The 20,413-nt window shown below is 39.9% G+C and overlaps 2 protein-coding genes across 5 annotated transcripts; both read left to right on the top strand.

The window, feature by feature from the left end:
- Positions 1 to 630: 630 nt before the first annotated feature.
- On the top strand, positions 631 to 10,971 carry LOC118122603 (transcriptional coactivator YAP1). 2 transcript variants are annotated; one of them, XM_035179433.2, is made up of 9 exons: positions 631 to 872; positions 1,203 to 1,442; positions 3,705 to 3,904; positions 4,684 to 4,838; positions 5,762 to 5,863; positions 6,106 to 6,209; positions 6,422 to 6,540; positions 6,898 to 6,998; positions 7,849 to 10,971. In XM_035179433.2, exons 2-9 carry the CDS (start codon positions 1,239 to 1,241, stop codon positions 8,028 to 8,030), a joined length of 1,167 nt encoding a protein of 388 aa, XP_035035324.1. In that variant the 5' UTR covers positions 631 to 872; positions 1,203 to 1,238; the 3' UTR covers positions 8,031 to 10,971. The 2 variants fall into 2 exon arrangements, with proteins under 2 accessions (XP_035035324.1, XP_035035325.1); XM_035179434.2 differs by lacking the exon at positions 5,762 to 5,863 and having other exon boundaries at positions 632 to 872.
- Positions 10,972 to 12,092: 1,121 nt separating this feature from the next.
- On the top strand, positions 12,093 to 20,237 carry birc2 (baculoviral IAP repeat containing 2). 3 transcript variants are annotated; one of them, XM_035179430.2, is made up of 14 exons: positions 12,093 to 12,158; positions 12,651 to 12,730; positions 14,607 to 15,441; positions 15,557 to 15,837; positions 16,018 to 16,326; positions 16,508 to 16,796; positions 17,399 to 17,498; positions 17,661 to 17,739; positions 17,826 to 17,874; positions 18,133 to 18,375; positions 18,480 to 18,578; positions 18,933 to 19,088; positions 19,370 to 19,411; positions 19,956 to 20,237. In XM_035179430.2, exons 3-14 carry the CDS (start codon positions 15,348 to 15,350, stop codon positions 20,147 to 20,149), a joined length of 1,935 nt encoding a protein of 644 aa, XP_035035321.1. In that variant the 5' UTR covers positions 12,093 to 12,158; positions 12,651 to 12,730; positions 14,607 to 15,347; the 3' UTR covers positions 20,150 to 20,237. The 3 variants fall into 3 exon arrangements, with proteins under 3 accessions (XP_035035321.1, XP_035035323.1, XP_035035322.1); XM_035179432.2 differs by having other exon boundaries at positions 12,094 to 12,158; positions 16,018 to 16,320; XM_035179431.2 differs by lacking the exons at positions 12,093 to 12,158; positions 12,651 to 12,730 and adding an exon at positions 12,760 to 13,365.
- The last annotated feature ends 176 nt before the right edge of the window (positions 20,238 to 20,413 follow it).

Consider the following 20,413-nt stretch of genomic DNA (forward strand, 5'->3'; position numbering starts at 1 on the left):
GTGCAGTGAAGGCTGGAAATTGTTCGTAGCGTGTGAATATAAAAACATTAATAACCAACTTGTTCTCTGGGTATTGTCCTGTGCAGGAGACTCTGGTGGGTAAGTGGACATTTTTCGGAGCCTCTGAATATAAAAACACGAACAATCAACTTGTTCTCTGGATATTGTCCTGTGCAGTGAAGGCTGGTGAGTGAGTGGACATTTTGTGGAGCCTCTGAATATAAAAACACTAATAAACTACTTTTTCTCCGGATATTGTCCTGTGCAGTAGAGTCTGGTGGGTGAGTGGACATTTTGCGGAGCCTCTGAATATAAAAACACTAATAAACTACTTTTTCTCCGGATATTGTCCTGTGCAGTAGAGTCTGGTGGGTGAGTGGACATTTTTTTTGGCCTGTGAATATAAAAAAACTGTGATAAACAATTTGTTCTCCGGATATTGTCCTGTGCAGTAGAGTCTGGTGGGTGTGTGGACATTTTTCGGAGCTAGTGAATATAATAAGCAACTTGTGTTGTTTATTAGTGTGTTGTCCTTTGCAGTGTTGTCCTGTGCAGGGATTGTGTGTGTCCTTGCAGTGAAACATTTCCCCCGCAGCTGCGGCAGCTTTAAAGCCTACAGCCCCGCCCCTCAGCACTATCACATGAATCTGGACTCAACACTGGATGAGAAAAAAAAAAAAAAAGTTTGGAGCTCTCACTTTTCTCCAACTACCTCCATACTTTTTGTTTCTACGTTGGGAGGCTTTAACGTGGAATCATCGGAGGCCAGTGTTGATCTGCGTGTTTTCGCTCGGCTGTGATTCTTCAGTTGAGTTTCCTGCAGGATTACACAGGGAGGCAGACACGGAGGAAAACGGTCTGGCTGCTTGAAGGTATGTGGGAGGCTCGTAACGTGTTGCACACCGCGGAGCTTTGGTTTTGTTTTTTGTCTGCGATTCGGCGCTTTACACCGCACAACTTCGACTTACACACCCGGAGACTGTTCGTGTTTTCGGAGCCGATTAAACTTCCGAGATTGTTGCGGCTTGAAATAGACTGAACGACGCGACGGGAGAAATCAGGGTGGAGGGGAGGAGGGGGGGTGTCTGAGGGCGAAGAGTGTAAACACAGCCGATCATTATAACTCTTAGAACCGCGCGCACACGCATCCGGTCGTGTTTGTTTGTCATTGTTTGTTTGTTGAACTTAATTTTTTTTCCCAGATCTGCTTCGACACCAGCAAAACTTTTTTTGGCGACATGGACGCGCACCGCGGCGCGCCTCCGGCCGGGCAGCAGATCGTGCACGTCCGCGGGGACTCGCAGACGGAGCTGGAGGCCTTGTTCAGCGCCGTGATGAACCCCAGCAAGGCCACACAGCAGCCGGCCTCCCTGCCCATGAGGATGAGGAAGCTGCCAGACTCCTTCTTCAGGCAGCCGGACCCCCGGGGCCACTCCAGACAAGTACTGATACCAATGCTATTACCAATACCAGTAACAATTCCAGTATCAATACCAGTATCAATGCCAGAACCAATATCAGTACCAGTACTAATATCAGTACCAATGCCAGTACGAATACCAGAATCAATGCTAGAATCAATACCAGTACCAATGCCAGTATCAATATAAGTACCAATATCAGTAGCGATAACAGCTACATAAATATGCACCACATTCATGATAAACAACAGCAGCTGTACGTGGTGCACAGATGTACCGCTGTATACACCATAGTGCACATATATGGATATAATATATGATTAATAGGGTGAATTTGAGTAATCTGGGAGATTCTTTTGCAATTTGGACTTCTGCGACTTATTCCGATATCTGTTGTACATATTAGATCAAAATATTGTACCTTTCTGTATTCCTTGAGATGTTTTCTAACCACACCGGCAGAAAGAATGGAGATATCGTACTCCGAGGAGTATTTTTACTGTTCTTTGTGCCAAAAAAGAAAAACAAACATGCAGGTGAGAGTCCATCATCATCGGTCAGCCCATTGTCTTCTCCACATGTTTGGTGAAACCAATGGCTGCACACCACAGGACAGTCACTCTTCTGTGCTTTTTGGATCATCTCTGTCCTAGAGAGCAAACTGATTATGTGCTAGTTAGCTAACCAGACACTCAGTTTAAACAGACACGGACAGGCAGTATTTACCATTAACTCCTGTCTGACAACTGCAGACCACATGCAACATCTCTTTGGTTTATCTTTTTCTTATTTACTTCAGGAAGTCACTAAATGCATATTTTTCCCATTTATAGAATGTAAATAACTGTCCCAGATTCCCAGAAGCATGCGGTCCCACCTGAATAATCATAGTTGATAAAGTGGGACAACAAAAAAAGTTTGGAAAAAAGATCATTTAAAACACATTTTCAGCATTTTGTTGCTTGAATACGTCACAAACATAATTTGATGACAATCAGGAAAATTGTCTTATTCATGACAGATATATATCTTTAACATTAATCTTCTCAGAATCTTATGTCATTGACCTTGTCATGCAATCCTTCTGAATAACATTGTCCCAGCCCCTTCCTGTGACATCACCCCCAAGAAGTGCTGTGATTTCAGTCACATGATATCCATGCTAACTTTTAGTAAAAGTGCTGTTGACTGGATTTTGTTACTATATATTGATATAATGCTTATACATTGTGCAAACACAGTGAGGAGATGTCACACATAATTGAGCTACCTCAGATTTTTATAAAGAAGACTTTAAAACCACAACCTTCACTCAGGAGCAAAAAACTGTCTTTAAACTTAAAATAAATAGAATGTGACATATCATTGACATTTTCAATCTTGATATATTTTTGGGTAATATAGTCCAGCCGTACATGAGGACAAAATATTGTGCCCAATATGACATTGAAACAAGTAGTAAACTGATCAGTTAGGACTGCTTAGTAATATATCTGTCCTTTTTTTCCCTTAATTGATCAATTAAAATAAAAAAATGTACACATTAATAAAATGTCAGGAATAAATAGTGGAAGATATGACTGCCCATCATAATATTTTATAGTCCAAGAGTATTTTTAATTCAAACTATGCTTGAAAACCCAAAGATTCTCAGTTTACTCTCACATGTAACAGTGACGAGCATCCGATCCTCACATTTGAGAAGCTGATATAATAATCACTTTTATACCAAATTAGCTGCCGGTAAGTTTCTGCGATCAAGTAAAATACTTTCAGCTATAGCGTGATCATAAATATGTATGTTATGCCATTTATTCTGCACCAATGTTGATCATTTTCTGGTTCCAGCTTTTCCAATGTGAGGATTTACCTCTTTTCTGTTACGTTGTACAAACCATCTTGTAAAGTAAAACAACCGGACGTGCGAATGTCCAGTTTCACTCTTCTTCCTCTAAGCGTTTGTTTTTCCATCTTCTCTCACTCTGGTATTCATCCAGTGGGAACTGTTGGGTTTTCTCTACAAACTTAAGGTCTCAACCTTATTATGTCATGATTTGGCTCTTAAATTGGACTGAACAGAACATCTCTTATTACAATCGATTCTTCATTTTTGCCATGGACTTTTGTGTGAAGCACTTTGTAACCTCGTTTAGATAAGTGCTATACATGTAAAGTTATTATTATTTTATCCAGCCTTCTTCTTCCTTCTGCCTCGCACTGCATTTCTGATCGCCACTCGCCGCTCGTCATGGCAGTTTGTAAACCCTGTTTGTTTCTCGTCAGGCCAGTTCGGATGGAGGTGTGTGCGGCTCCCTCACTCCTCATCACGTCCGCGCCCATTCCTCCCCAGCCTCCCTCCCCGTCAACTCCCTCTCGACTCAAGCAGCGGATGTAGCAGCGACGCCGATCATACCTGACGACGTGCCACTCCCCCATGGCTGGGAAATGGCGAAAACGCCTACTGGCCAACGATACTTCCTCAAGTAAGAGGAAACCTTCTAAATAAAACTGTTCTAGATAAACCTTCTGTTTATCACCGTGTTTGATCTGTTGCTCGGCAGGTTACTCGAAGGGTTTCTGTTTAGAAAAACCCAAAGAATTGACCCCGGCTTGTTCCAACATCCAGATTTCTGCACTTGAACGCATCGTATTTAATTGTCTTTTATTTTATTTTTTAAAATGTCAGATATTGTTGAAAAGCACTGCAGGTAATTTCCCAAAAGCCCAAAACAATATTGTTTTTTTCTGACTGATTGTCAACTTGCAAATCCTCACATGGAACCAACTTAGTTACCTAAAAGATTAAGATTAAATTGTCAAAATTGTTTGTTTGATTTGATCTAGATCATTATAAACGATATCTGACAAACATTCCAGCATTGAGATGATTAGATGTCTGTCCTGCTACAGACAGTAGAGTGAAAGACTGGAAAGAGAGGAGAGACATGCAACTGTGTAGATGTTACCAGGACTCAAACCCGACCAGTTGCATGCTGACAGAAAATGTTCCAACAAGTTTTGCAACCATTGCGGTTTCAGCTAGTGTCATTAATGAGAGCACATGGCCTGACAGCTCACACTCGTGTCAAAGGCCACACCAGCACGAGCAGTGACATTTTGCCTGTGCAGGTGTAGATGTGTGTGCACATCTGGTCGTACAGGTAAATCAGGTCCGAGGCAAAATGAGCCTTGTGCATCTCATCCGTCAGGTTACAATGGTTTGACAAATGCAGATACGTTTAGACTTGTTGTGTGTTTGCAGTCACCTGGATAAGACAACCACTTGGCACGACCCTCGTCTGTCGCAGCTTCAGTCGGCTGCGACCCAGCATCCTATCACCGGCACGCCGATCCATGCCCACTCCCTCAGCAACCCAGCGCCCGCTACGCAAGCACAAAACATCAATCCAGAGACAGGTATCACTCTACTCCCCCCATCTCACCATCCAGTTTCTCTTTAGAGCACACTCCTGCCTTTCATAGTTCAACTCCATCTCCAGCTGGCAAGGTCTTTGCTGGGTGTGTTTTCTTCAGGGATTCAGTTCTTGGTGTCAGCATCTGTGGTTTTTTGGTGACTTTGGTTGGGAGCGATCATGTTAATGGGTAACACCCAGGGTGAACTCTAGTGGTGTCTCCCTGGTGACAGTGCACGATGGAATCCGCATTTAAAAGAGAGATGGGTGAATGTATCTTTATTATTAAAATGCCATTTTTATTGTTTGCTCATTGTTGTCTTTTGAATATATATTCCCCCCATGTGAATTTGTTATCGAGTCGGCTCACCCAAAAATGCAACCTGCAACACAGTAAAAGACAAAGTGGGATAAACAGCGGAGCATTTAGCAGCTGCAGAGCCACACATTTCTCTTAGGAGGTGGTAGAGACCAAAAACTGAGCTAAAAGAGAGACTTTCCCAAGTGGTTAAAATGTATTAATGCAGCTTTAAAAATGCAGAGCGTATTTTGTCCAGGATAATGGGGACAGTGTTTCTGGAATAGAGGAGTTTTTGAATTTTTATGTTGTAATTTGGTTGAACAGACCCTTAAAGAATAAAATAGTCCCTCTTTTTTGACAATGAGCATTAACCCTGAGTATTGACACTAATCTTTTACAAAATCTCCCACCAACTGCATTTAGGCCCGGTACACATAGACCAGTTTTACTCTTAGGAACATGCTTCAGCTATTTACCCTCTAACCTTCACCTCTATTCTAAAATCTCTACAAACTAGAAGTAACACAGACATTAGAGGACATGGGCTATTCTACTTTTTCCTCCCAACACCCCATGCACTCCATCAACCATTTGCCTTCTCACTGTGTACTTTCACTGCTGTTCAGGTCCAATGCCTGAAGGCTGGGAACAGGCTGTGACTGCAGATGGAGAGGTGTTCTACATCGATCACATAAATAAGAACACCGCATGGGTCGACCCGCGTCTAGGTAGCGCACTATCAAATTTGTGTCTCCTAAATTGACAATTCTTGTTCGTCAATGAGGAACATTTTGTTTCAATGTCCATCATCACAAGTTGCTGTTTAGCAGCAACAAAAGTAAGAAAGATCCCAAAGTAGTTTTGACATGTTTTTCCTTATATATGCCATTACTGAAATGTTTTATCTCTTTGAAATGTTTATTTAATCGTAAAAAAAAAGCTAATTTTTCTATGAATTTTTATGTTGCAGCACAGAAGATGAACCCTGGCATCCTTAACTTGGCACTGCAGCAAAGGCAGGAAAAGGAGAGGCTCAGGTGCAAACAAGGCCTCCCACCGCAAACCACACCACAGGTCAGAGGTCAAAGAAAACTGAAGCTGGATGTGCCACTTCAGACTCGTTCAATTTAAAATCGCATTAAAATCTACAGAAGTTTTTTAAAGTTAGTTACTGTGTTATCCGGTTGCATTATGATATTCGGTTGAGATTAACCAGTAATAAAAATGGTGTTTCACGTCAATACAATTCGAATTTAGATGACAGCATACGTGTGTGTGTCTTGTAGGAGGCAGGAGGAAGAAACCAGATGACCAGTGGGATGGACCATGACAGGAACGCACAGACGCTTGTCCCAACTCTGGATGTCAGGATCAGAGCCCCGAACTACGAACCTACTCTTAACGGGTGAGTTTAATGTCGTCATGTTCTATAACTGCAGTGTTGATTTCTAAAGCGTTGTAGTAAATCTTTAACCTTTTATCAAAGTAAAATCTGTATCTTTAATGTATAAATAATCTATGAAGCTAATTAAATGAATATTAACAGAAGTCTTTCCAGAAACATTGTCACAGGTAATCTAATGATCTCACTACCACCAATTTTGCTGTTAGTTTCAGTGAAAGAGACCAAGTTCCAGTAAAAATTTATTGTATATGTAATTTCTATGAAATGTACATGTCATTTCTAATATGCATTACATTTTAAAGAGATAATATGATCACAAATACAAGAATGTTTATATGTGCATGTGTTGTTGTGTAGCGCTCACTCTCGCAACGAGAGCACTGACAGTGGTCTGAGTGTCAGCAGCTTACCCCGCACATCGGACCACATGTTGAGCTCTGTGGATCACATGGACACTGGTAATGCGCACACACACACACACACACACACACACACACACACACACACACACACACACACACACACACACACACACACACACACACACACACACACACACACACACACACACACACACACACACACACACACACTACACCGTACAACAACAATGTCATAGATAAAGATAGACCTGGGATTTCTGCTGTGGAAGAGCAGACTTTTGAGTTTATTGTTTATTTTATTTTTCCGTATTTTAAGCCTTTATCAGACATGAACTCCGGACAATGTCCAGAAAATTGGGTCAGGACATTTTCCCAAGTTTCCAAAAATTCTCGAATCTCATTGTCTTTCCAAGTTGACATCTTCTTCTGTGTCTTCTATACGTGTATGACACCTCCTGAGATTTATATTCTTTTTATTTATTTATTATCAGTTATGCATTAACTGTGTGTTAAAAACACTATTGAATAGACTTCCCAAACAAATCAGCAATAGCACAAAATATAAAGAAAATAAAGAACACACAGAAGAAGACTTGACTGGCAGCAGCTACAGTGAATGACACCAAGTTTCTCTTTTTATCAAGTGGCATCCAAATGATGCCTCTGTAATCTATTTATTTATCTACATTTGTGCTTTCAGCAGCTCCCCTCTCTTATTTCTTTGTATTGATTTTTTTTTTTTCATATTGAACACAAGACAAAACATGAATTGCACATTTTATTTCTGTATATAAATACTACCTGATCCATGTGCAGCTATATTAAAGACACAGTCCTCGATTTGGGGCCAAACAGCTTGATAGACTTGATCTTTTACATTCTCAACACAGTTCAGACATTTTATCTTCTTCTCTGACTCGTGTAGGCGACTCTGGCGAGAACTCCTCGATGTCCCTACAGGAGTCGATGCCCGTGCTCCCGATGTCTGAGGGCGAGGAGCTTATGCCCTGCATCCCCGAGGGTCTCAGTTCAGACCTTCTGATGGACATGGAGACCGTTCTCTCTGGATCACACATGGACAGGGACAGCCTGCTCACCTGGCTATAGACACGCCCAGCCGCCCCCGACGTGTGGTCTGACGTCACAACATGACTGAGAACTTTGGAGGATCTTTTTTTTTTTGCTTCAGAAGTGGTACAGAACAAGATTACTGAGAGAAAACGCTACTGTTGTGTGATGGATACCTAACCCTACTCACCCAGAGGAATATAAATACCTGACTCTGACAGAAGGTGGTAAGCTGCAGTGTTTTCCTCTTTTTTTGGGCCTGGTTTTACAGAGGTGCATGACGGAGCATCAGAATTTTCACAACACTCCTTTATTTTTAGTTATTGGCCTCAGTTGATGCTCCCCACATCTCTGGTGAAGTAGTAGCTAATTTTAGGTAGCAGATTTTTTATTATCCCCACATGGGTAATAGTGTTTCCAGCAAGCCTTTACAGAACAGTGTCAAGTTTAAAAGAAAACTCTGCATGCAAAAGTTACAGAAATGCAAAGAAAACATGTAAAAGATATTTATTTAAGTGTAACAGAAAAATAGCATCACATTTAACTCTTATTACATAGAAGCCTGTGGGACAAAAGACTCAACATCGCAGTAGTGCTACTACCTCTAAGCAGCCTGTGATCTCTGATTCCAATGCACATGCTCACAGTGGTCAGAAAACAACAGAGTTGCAAGAGACAAATCAAAGAATCGACACTATTTAACACTACATTGGTTCCACAAAACCATAAATATCTTGCTCAAAGAGACACACTATTATGACACAGAAACATGAGGAGGAAGAGGACGCACCCTTGTGCTCACAATCCAAAAAAGGTATTAAATAAATGACTTAACATTCTTTAGTCGAGTCATTTATAAGACAGTGTTGAAGACTTCGGGGCTGCTCACAACCAAGATTGTAATAACTTCCAATCATATCTCTTTCAAAATAAAGTTCAGGAGAATAAGCTTTGTCTTTTGTCACAGTAAAAGCCTCATTCCTAACTAATCAAAGCACTTAGAGAAGTAGAGGCTGTGTCGAGGAACTCCATATTGAAACTAACATGAAAGTGTGTTTGTATCTCTTGTGTCTCGTGGTAGACGGTACCACTGGAATGTATTGTTGACGTCTCCTGTCATTGAACACATGGTCAGTATAACGCAATCCAACACAATACAGGGTTTCCTCTAGGAAACTGTAATCCCCACACATCTGGTCTTGTGATCAATTCAGTTGGTAGACGACGACTTCAACAGTAGCCACACTCATTAGAAACAATATATAGTCTATGCTGTGTGAAATAGCTATATTTTACCCTCTGGTTAGTTTTCTTATATTCAAGTGTTTGTTTGTTTTTTCTTTAGAATAATCGCCTGCATCTGCGCCAAAACAATCCCCGTCCTTGAAGTTACTTATATCCAGATTTTGTTAATGCTGGATTTTAGGTGTTTGTATTGGTTTGCATTTTACTGCTCAGTGTTCTGGTTGTTTTGCCCACTCAATCATTGAATATAAGCGTCACAAAGGTAGTATTTATTGGAGAATTGTTTTATCAGGTTGCATTATATTGTACAGTTGTAATATTATTATGTCCACCCCTTGTTTTAGAAATGGGGCCATATAATTTTCATCACGGCCTGGATGCTTGGTTTTCATTTTATTCCCTTTTCTCACTTTTTCCACTAATGGTTTGATACAGTAATACAAAACTTCCTGTCTTCCAGAGAATGACATAAAACCAGTCAAAGTATTTGTTTTAGTTTTGTAACTTACAAATCCTCTGCACTTGATACCATTGCAGATTTTTTTCGGGATGAATGGAGTAAAGATTTAGATTTCCAGATGCATTTTCTCAAAGGTTTAGGCATCATTTGTTTCCCATAATTTCCTAAATTAATTGACAGACCCTTGAAAATTGCTCGAGTAAAGTCATTAAGAGTGAGCATCAAGTCTGCATCTCTTTTTCAGCTGTAGTTATGCAATTTGGGTGCAGATTGATTTGAAGAGTCTCAATTGCATTAACAAACAATGATAATGTAACTGATATAAAAAGTGCAGTTTTTATGCTCACTGTCTTAACGAATTGTTTCTTACTCTGAGGACACAGCGAGATGCAGATTCATCTCAAGGTCCATCAAAATTAAGACATGTCATAAATCTTTTCTCCACCACTCAGCTATCTTCTTGGTTTCCTCATGTATATTTAATATGAATATTCATGAGAACTCACCATAGATGCCACATATACCAATCCTCATCATCCTGCTCTTAAAGAATCTGTCTTGGCTCAAGTTTCCCCCCTTGCAGAGCGTTGTTTTTAGTGGGAATGACAAAAAATATTGTGCCTTTTAAAAATGGTCAGGTTCGCATGAGTCAAGGACTCTGCTCCACCTCCTCAGAAACACAACGTACTAATTGTGGATGCTGTGTTCTTGTTATTTTTTGCTCTAACAACAAGTGCTATCTGTAATACAGAGGGCAATCATCAATATGGGAGAGCTCTGTAACTCTCCACTTTTAGTTAAACTATATAATTTTGAGTATATGGTCTATATAAGCACAGACCATAATCTGTTTTTTTTTCTGCAGTGTGTTTATATTTTATCTAATTTTGAAGCTGTTTTATTACTGGTGAGATCATTACTTCTAACCAGCTTCCTTTTTATATATATATACACACAGTATATAGAGGTAAAGAATGATTTCACAACATCCCCAAACAAAGAGCCACGTCATCTTTTTTGTAATTTCTTTCTAAATTAAAGTTCCATGGGCTCATACACATAATGCAACACACTACCTAGCCTATTATTTATCTTAGCATGCATGACACTACGACGCTATGTATGTTCAATATACTGTTCATTATGTTATTTACAGAGAGTTTGGAGGCAATCACACTTGTTTTATACCTTTTTATGCATGTGCTTTATATAAAATACTCTCACTGTAATCATTTTAAAGAAGTTTCTGTTTAATAAACTTTCAAATACACTTGACCTGTAGTCATTGCTACTCATGTTTTAGTGTTATATAAAACTGCTTTGTATCATGATAGTATTTTTAAGTTTAACTTTATTTAAAAGAAGTTATATGGAAAATGTGTCTTGAGATATGCAAATACTTCAATAATGATCAATTATTTTATAAAGTGCACTTTTCACAACAACCCTTTCCATCCATCAGTTTGTTTGAGTGCAGGTTTATTTACATATCTGACATAAAGACTGTATGATGAGCAAAACATGAATTGCACTGCTTGTAAATGTGCAAGCTTCAAACTCCAGTCTTTAACTGCATTAGGTTTCTGAGCAGCAGTTGGCACATTGGGTTGTCAGTTTATGTAAAAAAAATAAAAGTAAAGGCAATTATCAAAAATGAACAAAACATTTTGTAAAATCTTGAAACGACATTTCTCAAACAGACCTATATGCATTAAAGGCTATTTGAATTAAGATGGAGAAATTCATATTGTACATATATATGTATTTACTGTATATTAAAATCAACATTATCAGCACAGAAGCAGTTAAATGTACTGGTATTCAATGTCACTATACCTTATTACATAACCTATAACAGTCATAATTTATCTGAATGAAAATAATTTAATAAACTCCATATAGCACTTTGAAGTAAAACACATTTACAAAAGTGCTTCACCGGCATAAAAACAGAAAGTACATCCAGTACAATTACAATTTTTTTTCCGATGTAGGGTCAAAAAATAGGATTAAGTAGGATTAAGTCCCTTTATAAATGCGTCTTTCTGGTTACACTCTAAGGAATTTTTTACCTGTAAGTTGATACTTTAGAGCACTATTAACTGTAAATATTGGGTTTTAATTATTATTTAACTGTTTCCTATTGCTTGCCTTCAATTTTTCACTTTTGTAATTCTTGTAACTGTGTTTTGAAAGGTGTTTCAATAAAGCTTATTATCATTAGCCTTGAGGGAACGCGGGAAAAAATGCAGCCATGACAGGAGTCGAGATAGTCATGGCAACCACTTTTTGAAAAAATAAATATGTTTGTATTTAAAAGTGAGGCAAGCTGGAGGGCGTGACACACAGCAGTAGGTGGAGTCTGCTGAGGAAGTGAGTGGAAATACCAGACACTAATCTGCTTAAATGACAGCTCATGGTTTCTGTAACCTCCTGACTTGTCTTCAACAAGGCCTCCACTTGTAAGTGTCTTCTCCTCTTTTATTCCTTGTACTGTTATTTTGAATTAAGCTTGAAGTTCACATTTTGTAACACAATATTGTTGTTGAATTAATTGAGACAGTATCATGTGTTGTTTAAATGCAGTTATCAGAGGTAGATCTATGTTGTAATGAATCAGAAATGTGTCTTTACATTTTATTTTCATTGAACATTTGCTCTCAAACACACATACATGTATGTTATGATGTGTTAAAAGTGACTAAATGAGCAGTGTCTCTGTAGATCTTCATTTTCTGAAAGTATTTTTTCCTTTGTTTTTACACAACTTTTGACTGATTGCATTACAGACATTTTATAGATCAGCTGTCCAAAACAAGTAATTTTAAATGGCTGATTCTGACTTCTATAATCTCTGATAGTTATGTAATATATATATATATAAAAACATTAGGGAGTATTTAGCTGAATGAATTCTTACCAGGTGAATCATCTCTGTTTCTGCCTCTTCACAGCCGGAAGTAGCTGGTGCTCCGCCGTGAAGTCCCGACTGTCACCGGGACTTTCCGCAGCGTCTCGGCTGGGCTGTGGAGCGGTGAGTGAAACCAGGCTCTGAGGAGGAGGAGGGGGATGACATGTCACCGTGTCGTCCCGGCTGTTTGGCACTTTCGTTTTCCTTTTCCCCGTGTCGCCGCGCAGCTTATTATTAGCAAAGTTTCGCTGTTATTAGCCTTAGCAGCCGTTCTATGTGCACTCCGCTTCCGTTTTGCTAGCGCCTGCTAACGCTAAGCTAATGCTATCGTCAGTTAGTGTTATCAAAACTGGTTTCTACGGGGGGCCTCGGAGGTCACGTCTCACGATAACTCAACACGTGACCTCGTGTTTAAGATTAAATATATCTACGACACGGCTAACGTTAGCCGCTAAAGCTAAATTCCACCTTAAATTAATCAGAGCAGCAACAGGAAGAGTGACCCGCAGCGGAAAGTACCGAACTCCCCTGACGGAAACAACCACTAATTTACTACACACTCTTTATTTGACTGCCAGCAGCTGTAATTTGAAGGATCGGTGAAGACATTGTTTGGCAGTTTTGTTTATGGGGCATTCCAGCAAATTTCCACTAAGGTTGGGCCGCCAGCTTTACTCCACATGTGTCTGCAGGGTTGGATTAACTGCGGTTTTGTTATAAATCTGTAAAACCTGAAGTGGAACATCTGCTCTGCCCAGGTCCTCCTTCCATTTTAATTCACATTGTTCATCAAATATTCAACTTATTTATTTATAATGTAATTTGTATATTATATTAAATTTAAATTAATTAAATTAAAGTGCCACAGAAAAACTTGAGTAAGGTTATTTTAGTCCATCATAGGACTTCAAGGCAACAATTTCAATGTGAGAAATTTTCCTTTTTATTAATCCATCGGTTGTAGAGTTAAAAAAAATGGGAAAAGTGCCAATCATTAGTCCCTGAAGCCCATATTAACATAATGCAATGTCTTATTTAGTCTAACTAGCCGGCAAGAAACAAAATGTGTTGAGTTTACTATCATAGAAGATTAGAAAAAAGAACAATTATTCAAATTTTCAAAGCCAGTACCTGAGTGTTTGGCATTTTTGCTTAAAAAATAACAAATTATGAATCTGTCATTAAGTAGTTGCTGTGGATTTCTCTCTGAGAGTTGCTGTAAGGAGACCTCTCTCTAAGGTTTTAGAAAATAACCCGGATGAGGTCATCCGGGTTATTTCTATCTACGAGGAATGTGCTATTGGGTTTCATTGTGGGAATTGTAGTACCTTGAATTATGACTCGTACTATGGAGGAACTATCGGGTTATCTCGCCCTCTGTTGGTTCAATCTTGACTACTCCTTTTAATATCTGCCTCCTGTGTCTTTCCCAGCTTTATGGAAGTGTATCTCTAAATCTCTGGAGTAATCCTTTAACTGATAAATCATTCAAGACATTTGTAAAGTGAATTTGTCAAATATTTCCAGCTTCTCAAATGTTAGAATTCGCTGCTTCTGTTTTCAATATTTCAAAACTGTTGGGTCATACAGATCTAGAAGATTAAACAGATGATTCCTTGAAATTATAATTGGTGGATGTACTTCTGTGGAAAATTACTGTTAGGTGAATCGCTATTCACGCTGTAATAACTTAGTTGTAAATGATTGCACAAGACTTTCCTTCCCAATATTTGCTCCAAGTAGCTCATATTTATTTTTACAGATGTTGCACTTGAGTTAGATGTTATACTCGAGTTTGTTATACTAGAGTTTTAGTAGAATAAAATAAAAAGCAGTTACATAGATTCATACATTGATTATTCTATTGATGAACCTGCCAAAGATCGATTTTTATAACTAATACAGACAATTTATAGAGATTAAAATCCACCAGAAATTATTTCTACTTAACCTTTGTTTTCTGTTTTGTCTCTTGTGTTTTTTGTTTTCATTTCTACAGGTGCTGCTAACAAGAAAACAAAAGAGCAGATCCCATTACTCTACCAAAGGAGGATCTCGTTTTTCTTATTAGGCTTTTAATATTCAATAATGGAGGCTTAATCACCTACAAAAGGGGTGTCCAAGATGGGGGGAGGGGTTTGAGATTACGCGTCCCTTGGTCTGTGTGAATGTGAGTGCTTGAGACATTGATTTACTTTATCATTTAGTTTATAATGTTTTTACATATAATCACACCCATGTTTAGGTTGAGATGGTCAGTTTATGTTTTAGACTTGTTTCTGATAAATGTACAGGATAATAAAGCCTACATGGATCCTGGGTGATCCTGGGAAGACGCTTTTTAAGATAGTTCATCCTTTTTTGACTGCTCAGGATGTTTTGTTCGACTTACACCAAATGAGCCTGTAATTAAAACATAAATGTAGTTTCACCAGTTAAATGTTTATTGGTGGTATTCTCCAAGCGGTGCAGGTAATGTAGGTCCAAGTTCCAGATCCTATGCAGGGAACAGGATGTTTGAGGGGCATAAATATGCTGTGTGATGAGTTTTCATGCTTCGGTCAAAAGGTTCTTAAGTTTCACACTTAACTTTCTTTTCCTGAGTTGCACCTCCCACATGATATTTTCTGTTTTGGTGTGACTGAGTGTGCGTGTGAAGGAAAGACCTTGGGTTTTCTCAAACCTCTCTCCCTTGAAAGGACATCACTTTTCCCTTATATCGCTATACTTCAATCTAAAAATGGAAACTCTTGTTCAACTCAAAAACAACCAGTTTTTGATGGGATTGTGTCGTAACGGACCTCCATCTGATCTACAGTATGATAACTCCTCAGGTACCAATCTTTTTTATTCTTGAATTTCACCAGATACTTATATTTATAATTTATTGTTGTATTAATCTGCCAATCTTAAGAAAACATGCTAATAAAATGTTGTTTTCCTCTGCAGAGCTCTTTCGCATATCCACCTTTGCTCGTTTCCCGACCTCGGGAGTCACAGAGCGAAGCCTGGCCAGGGCAGGTTGGTTCTACACAGGGGTGGGCGACCGCGTGCAGTGTTTCAGGTGCAACGTGACGGCAGACGGATGGCAGGCCGGAGACTGTCCGACAGAGAGACACAGGCAGCTCTCTCCTTCCTGCTCCTTCATCCAGAGCCTCCCGTCCACAGCCAACTTACTTTCCTCGTCTCACTCTGCCTTTTCCCCACTCCGCATTGCCCCAGCCATACCAGTAAGTTTACTGGTAGTTTCTTACAGAATAAGGGATTCCAATATTTCCTATATCTAGAAAAAAATCATAGCTGAAGAACTAAACCTTCTTGACAACAAAATTATTTGAAAACTGTAGTTGCCCAAACAAGTAGCATTTAGCTAGATGAGTATATTCTGACTGTAATTTTCTTTATTCTAGCTTTCTGGTCCAGGTCCAGCCGCTCCTAACCCAACAGTAAACCAAGGTGAAGAACCAGGGGGATACCTAAATATGGGTTTCTCTGCTCCGCCGCCCTCCAGCCCACTGAGCTCTCGGGGTGTAGAGGACATGTCCCACCAGAGACCAACATGCCACAATCCAGGCATGCGCAGAGAGCAGGACCGCCTGGACTCCTTCAATTCATGGACGCTCTCCATCATCACCCCCACAGAACTTGCCAAGGCGGGCTTCTACTATTTAGGCCAGGGTGACAAAGTGGCGTGCTTCAGCTGCGGAGGACAGGTGCTTGTGTGTGTCATCACTGTCATATTCAAATACGAACACTTAAGATTTGAAGTGACTTTAATGGGATTGATTAATTTCCTTACCTGCTTGTCTTCTATGTTGTGTTACTAAATTGTATTACAGGCATTACTAACATCAGAGTGGAACAGTGGATGTGACACAAGTCTTTGTTTTGTATTGGCAGTTGAGTAACTGGGAGCCAGGTGACAGAGCTGTGTCCGAACACCAGAGACATTATCCCAATTGTCGTTTTGTCCGAGGAGACAGAGCCGACGATGTGTCGCTGGCTGGAGCAGCAGGAGCTGCTTCTGGAGCAGTGACTTCCCAGCTGTCTGCAGGAGGCCCAACTCTCAGTAACGTCTCCAATCCAGCCATGCAGCAGAGCGAAGAGAGGCGGCTCACCTTCGTCAACTGGCCGTCTCGTATACCTGTCCGGCCGGACCAGCTGGCTAAAGCTGGCTTCTACTATGTTGGTAAGGACTATGTCCAAGAGACAGTTATTCATCGACCTCATAAGAAATCTGAATACTGGACTTGGATTTAATCAGGTGGTTATATGCGTGTTTCCAATATCAACATGTGTATTTTCTTCGTAAGTGGCAATGAAAAATAAAAAGGAATTCTAATGTAGCCCTTTTCAAAAACAGCTCCAAAGTGCTTTATAAAGATAAAACCTTCATGCAAAAATTCTAAAATTTAAATCTGAAAGCTGCCATTTCAAGGTCATGAACATATCACACTGAATGTACTCATAATATGCAAATCAAGTGTTGAAATGAAGTAATTTCTTCTGTATTGATACCAGTTAGATTTTTCCAGTCAGTGGGGGGATTCCACTGCAGACAGTTATTTGTCAGTGTCAGTAATCTTTGTAGTGACACCTGGTTATAAATATCACAATCTCATGATCTCTAAACCTTGGGCCCAAATGTGGAAACTCTAGTACAAAAAGAAAGACGGGAATGTTCAAACAGTCATGTTTCGTGGAACGACGAATTTATTTATTGTTTTTTCCGTCCTTGAAACCCCCTAAAAAACCATGTGTCACACTTAAAGCTCTTTGTTTGCCCGCAAGGTCGTAACGATGACGTCAAGTGTTTCTGCTGCGATGGAGGCCTTCGGTGCTGGGAATCTGGAGATGATCCCTGGGTGGAGCATGCTAAATGGTTTCCTCGGTAGGTGCTGCTCTTTCAGTTATGTTGATTTGTTGATGCTGATTTAATCATTTTGTATCAGCATTATAAACTAGCGCCATCCAGCAGATATTTGAATAGTCTAAACACACGTGAAGAGGCTGGCTGACATGGATGTATTCCTGTGTCTCTGGTTCATTTCAGGTGTGAGTATTTACTCCAGGAGAAGGGACAAGAATTTGTTCACCAGATCCAGGCTCGCTTCCCTCGGCTGTTCGAGCAGGTGAGTCGACAGCAGGAAAGGTTTTCTCAGTTCAATCATTGGCCTAGAACAAGTTGCTTAAATATGTCCTCTGTTTTCTCCTCAAGCTTTTAACAAATGGAGACAGCAGCTCCAGAGAATTTGTTGATCCACCTGGTGAGTATGAAGTTACATAAATCTGAGAATTTAGGCAAGAGGGTCTGTAGATTCTCTACATCATACTAAGAATCAGCTGAACTGTACCGTGCAACAACACCCGATGATAAAACTTTTCATTGATCTGGAGCCTTAATAAAATCAAATGATACATTATGAAGGATACAAAGGGTCCCAGAGTGAAATGTTATGTTTCAAATGTCAAAGCTGAGGAGTCAAATCCCCCGGTCTGAAGTGTCTCCTCTTTCTTCCTCTCAGTGTTCCACCTCGGTCCCGGAGAGGAGCGGTCTGAGGATGCCGTCATGATGAACACCCCAGTGATTAAGTCTGCATTAGAGATGGGCTTTGAGCGGAGTCTAGTCAAGCAAACAGTCCAGAGCAAGATCCTGACCAGCGGAGAGAACTACAGAACGGTCCAGGAGCTGGTGTTGGACCTGCTGAGTGCCGAGGACCAGAAGAGGGAAGAGGAGCGCGAGATGCTGGCTGAGGCGATGGCATCAGGTACATGAAAATGGAGCAGACATTAATTCCAGTGTATCGGCTGTTCTCTGACCCTTGTGAAAGTGATCAACTATACATTATCATTATGTCTCTCTCTGTTTCAGATGGTTTCACGTTTGTGAAGAGACACCAGGCAGCTTTGATCCAGCGTCTAAAGAGTGTCGAGCCTGTGTTGGAGCATTTGAGAGAACAAAATGTGTTATGTAAGCTCATCTCTTTTGTGGTTTAGTCTGAGATTGACATTTACACTGAGTTAAACGGTTGTCAGACGACTCTCCAGTCAGAACAACAGCAAAACAGGAGTTAGGAAGTAAGGTATTAATCCCGCCGTAGTAATTTAAGGACAGTATCCGGAGTTGAAACTATTTAATGAGTATATCAGTTTTCCCCCTAAATATACACTAATTTGGAGATAATGCAGATATATGATTCAACATTATAATATTTATGTATTTAAGATCATTATTTGAGTCCTTATTTTAGCCCTTATCATGCAGCTGTAGCACTAAGAGTTGTGAAACCTTGATTAGGAGTAACTCTTCCCTGATAACCTGCAGCTGCAGAGGAGTACAGCAGCCTCCAGGCTCAGGCTACGCCCCAGCAGCAAACTGCCAGGCTGATCGAGCTCGTCCTCACCAAGGGCAACGCTGCGGCCGAAGTCTTCCGCAACTGGATCCAGAAAAACGATGTCCACCTGCTCAGAGATCTCATGGGTAATTTTTTACTCACATTGAAATAAGACGTTTTTCATGTTTTGGCCATGAAGGGTTGGGTTTGTGGATCAGCTTGTACAGAAACCATCAACATAGATTTTTAAAAATGTAATCAAATAACACAGCGATCAAACTGTAGCTCAGTGAACTCAAGCCCAGGTTGAAATCCACAGCACAAAAGTGTTCTGTCTTAAAAGAGAATTAAAAAAGGATTAGTCTTTGTTTCCACTGAGTATAAACCAAAGCGTGAGCTAACTCCATGTTGTCTTTCACATTTTCAGCCCAGTCAAATGAAGCTGCGTCACCGAGCCAAGATCTTTCAGGTATGAAGAAACCCGAGCCTCAGAGAGAACGTCATGTCCTGTCAAAATGAATGTTGTGGGCTTGTTATCGTTCACTTTGTAACTCCTATTTGAAAGTCATGGGAAATTTCTAAATCTAAGTTTTCAGAAGAGTAATGCAGTATTTTCGCACACCTAAAGATCACATCTGCCAGTGACATCTTGAGCTTCCTGTAGATGTTTCGAAAAAGAGTCCCGGGAATTAAATCCTTGAATGGTTTGGTTAGGTGTTTAGATCTAATCTTTATCAAACATTTTGTGATGTTTTGTTGATCCAGCACCCATCAAGATTTCCCATTTTAATGCAGTATTTTCTGCATAAATTGCAATTACATGTATTGTACATTTAAGGAATTTAATGTTGAGATTTACAGTGATGTCCTGTTAGGTCCAGACACGTCAGGTCATTTGATTTTATAGTTAATACTTGTGTTGCTGAGATTTTGTAGCTTTTACACAAATTTCAGTTTTTGGGAACTAACAGGAATACAGATTAAGATGGAGACATTTTTCTTTCACTTCACAGACCTTCCCATGGAGGAGCAGCTGCGGCGCCTGCAGGAGGAACGTACCTGCAAGGTGTGTATGGATAAAGAGGTCAACATCGTCTTCATCCCGTGTGGACATCTGGTGGTGTGCAAAGAGTGTGCACCGTCACTTAGAAAGTGCCCAATCTGCAGAGGTCTGGTTAAAGGCACTGTCCGAACCTTCCTTTCATAACCAGGAGGCTGAGCTGTGTTCCCTCAGTCTTGTTTCACAATGATGTGATTGAATGTAAAGCAATACAATATACATTTTTACCTGCAAAGGTTTTGCTTTTTTTCTTCTCATGTGACTTACCCATCCACCTTAAGAAATATTTAAGACTTTCTACATATCATTAAATCTGTTTTTTATTGTTAGGGCTGGTTTATAAGAGATCAAAAACATAAATATCACAATATGTAAACCATATGAAAAATCTCAAAGTAATCAAATGATTTA

This window comes from Hippoglossus stenolepis, chromosome 15 (genome assembly GCF_022539355.2).
Source record: "Hippoglossus stenolepis isolate QCI-W04-F060 chromosome 15, HSTE1.2, whole genome shotgun sequence".
Taxonomy (NCBI): Eukaryota; Metazoa; Chordata; class Actinopteri; order Pleuronectiformes; family Pleuronectidae; genus Hippoglossus; species Hippoglossus stenolepis.

Bases quoted from the DNA above. Each gene is read 5' to 3' on its own strand.
- LOC118122603 (XM_035179433.2), top strand. From the start codon at position 1,239: ATGGACGCGCACCGCGGCGCGCCTCCGGCCGGGCAGCAGATCGTGCAC. The intron at 4,839-5,761 runs GTATCACTCTAC...ACTGCTGTTCAG, and splicing joins AAACATCAATCCAGAGACAG to GTCCAATGCCTGAAGGCTGG. The intron at 6,999-7,848 runs GTAATGCGCACA...TGACTCGTGTAG, and splicing joins TGTGGATCACATGGACACTG to GCGACTCTGGCGAGAACTCC.
- birc2 (XM_035179430.2), top strand. From the start codon at position 15,348: ATGGAAACTCTTGTTCAACTCAAAAACAACCAGTTTTTGATGGGATTG. The intron at 17,740-17,825 runs GTGAGTCGACAG...TTTCTCCTCAAG, and splicing joins TCCCTCGGCTGTTCGAGCAG to CTTTTAACAAATGGAGACAG. The intron at 18,579-18,932 runs GTAAGCTCATCT...GATAACCTGCAG, and splicing joins GAGAGAACAAAATGTGTTAT to CTGCAGAGGAGTACAGCAGC.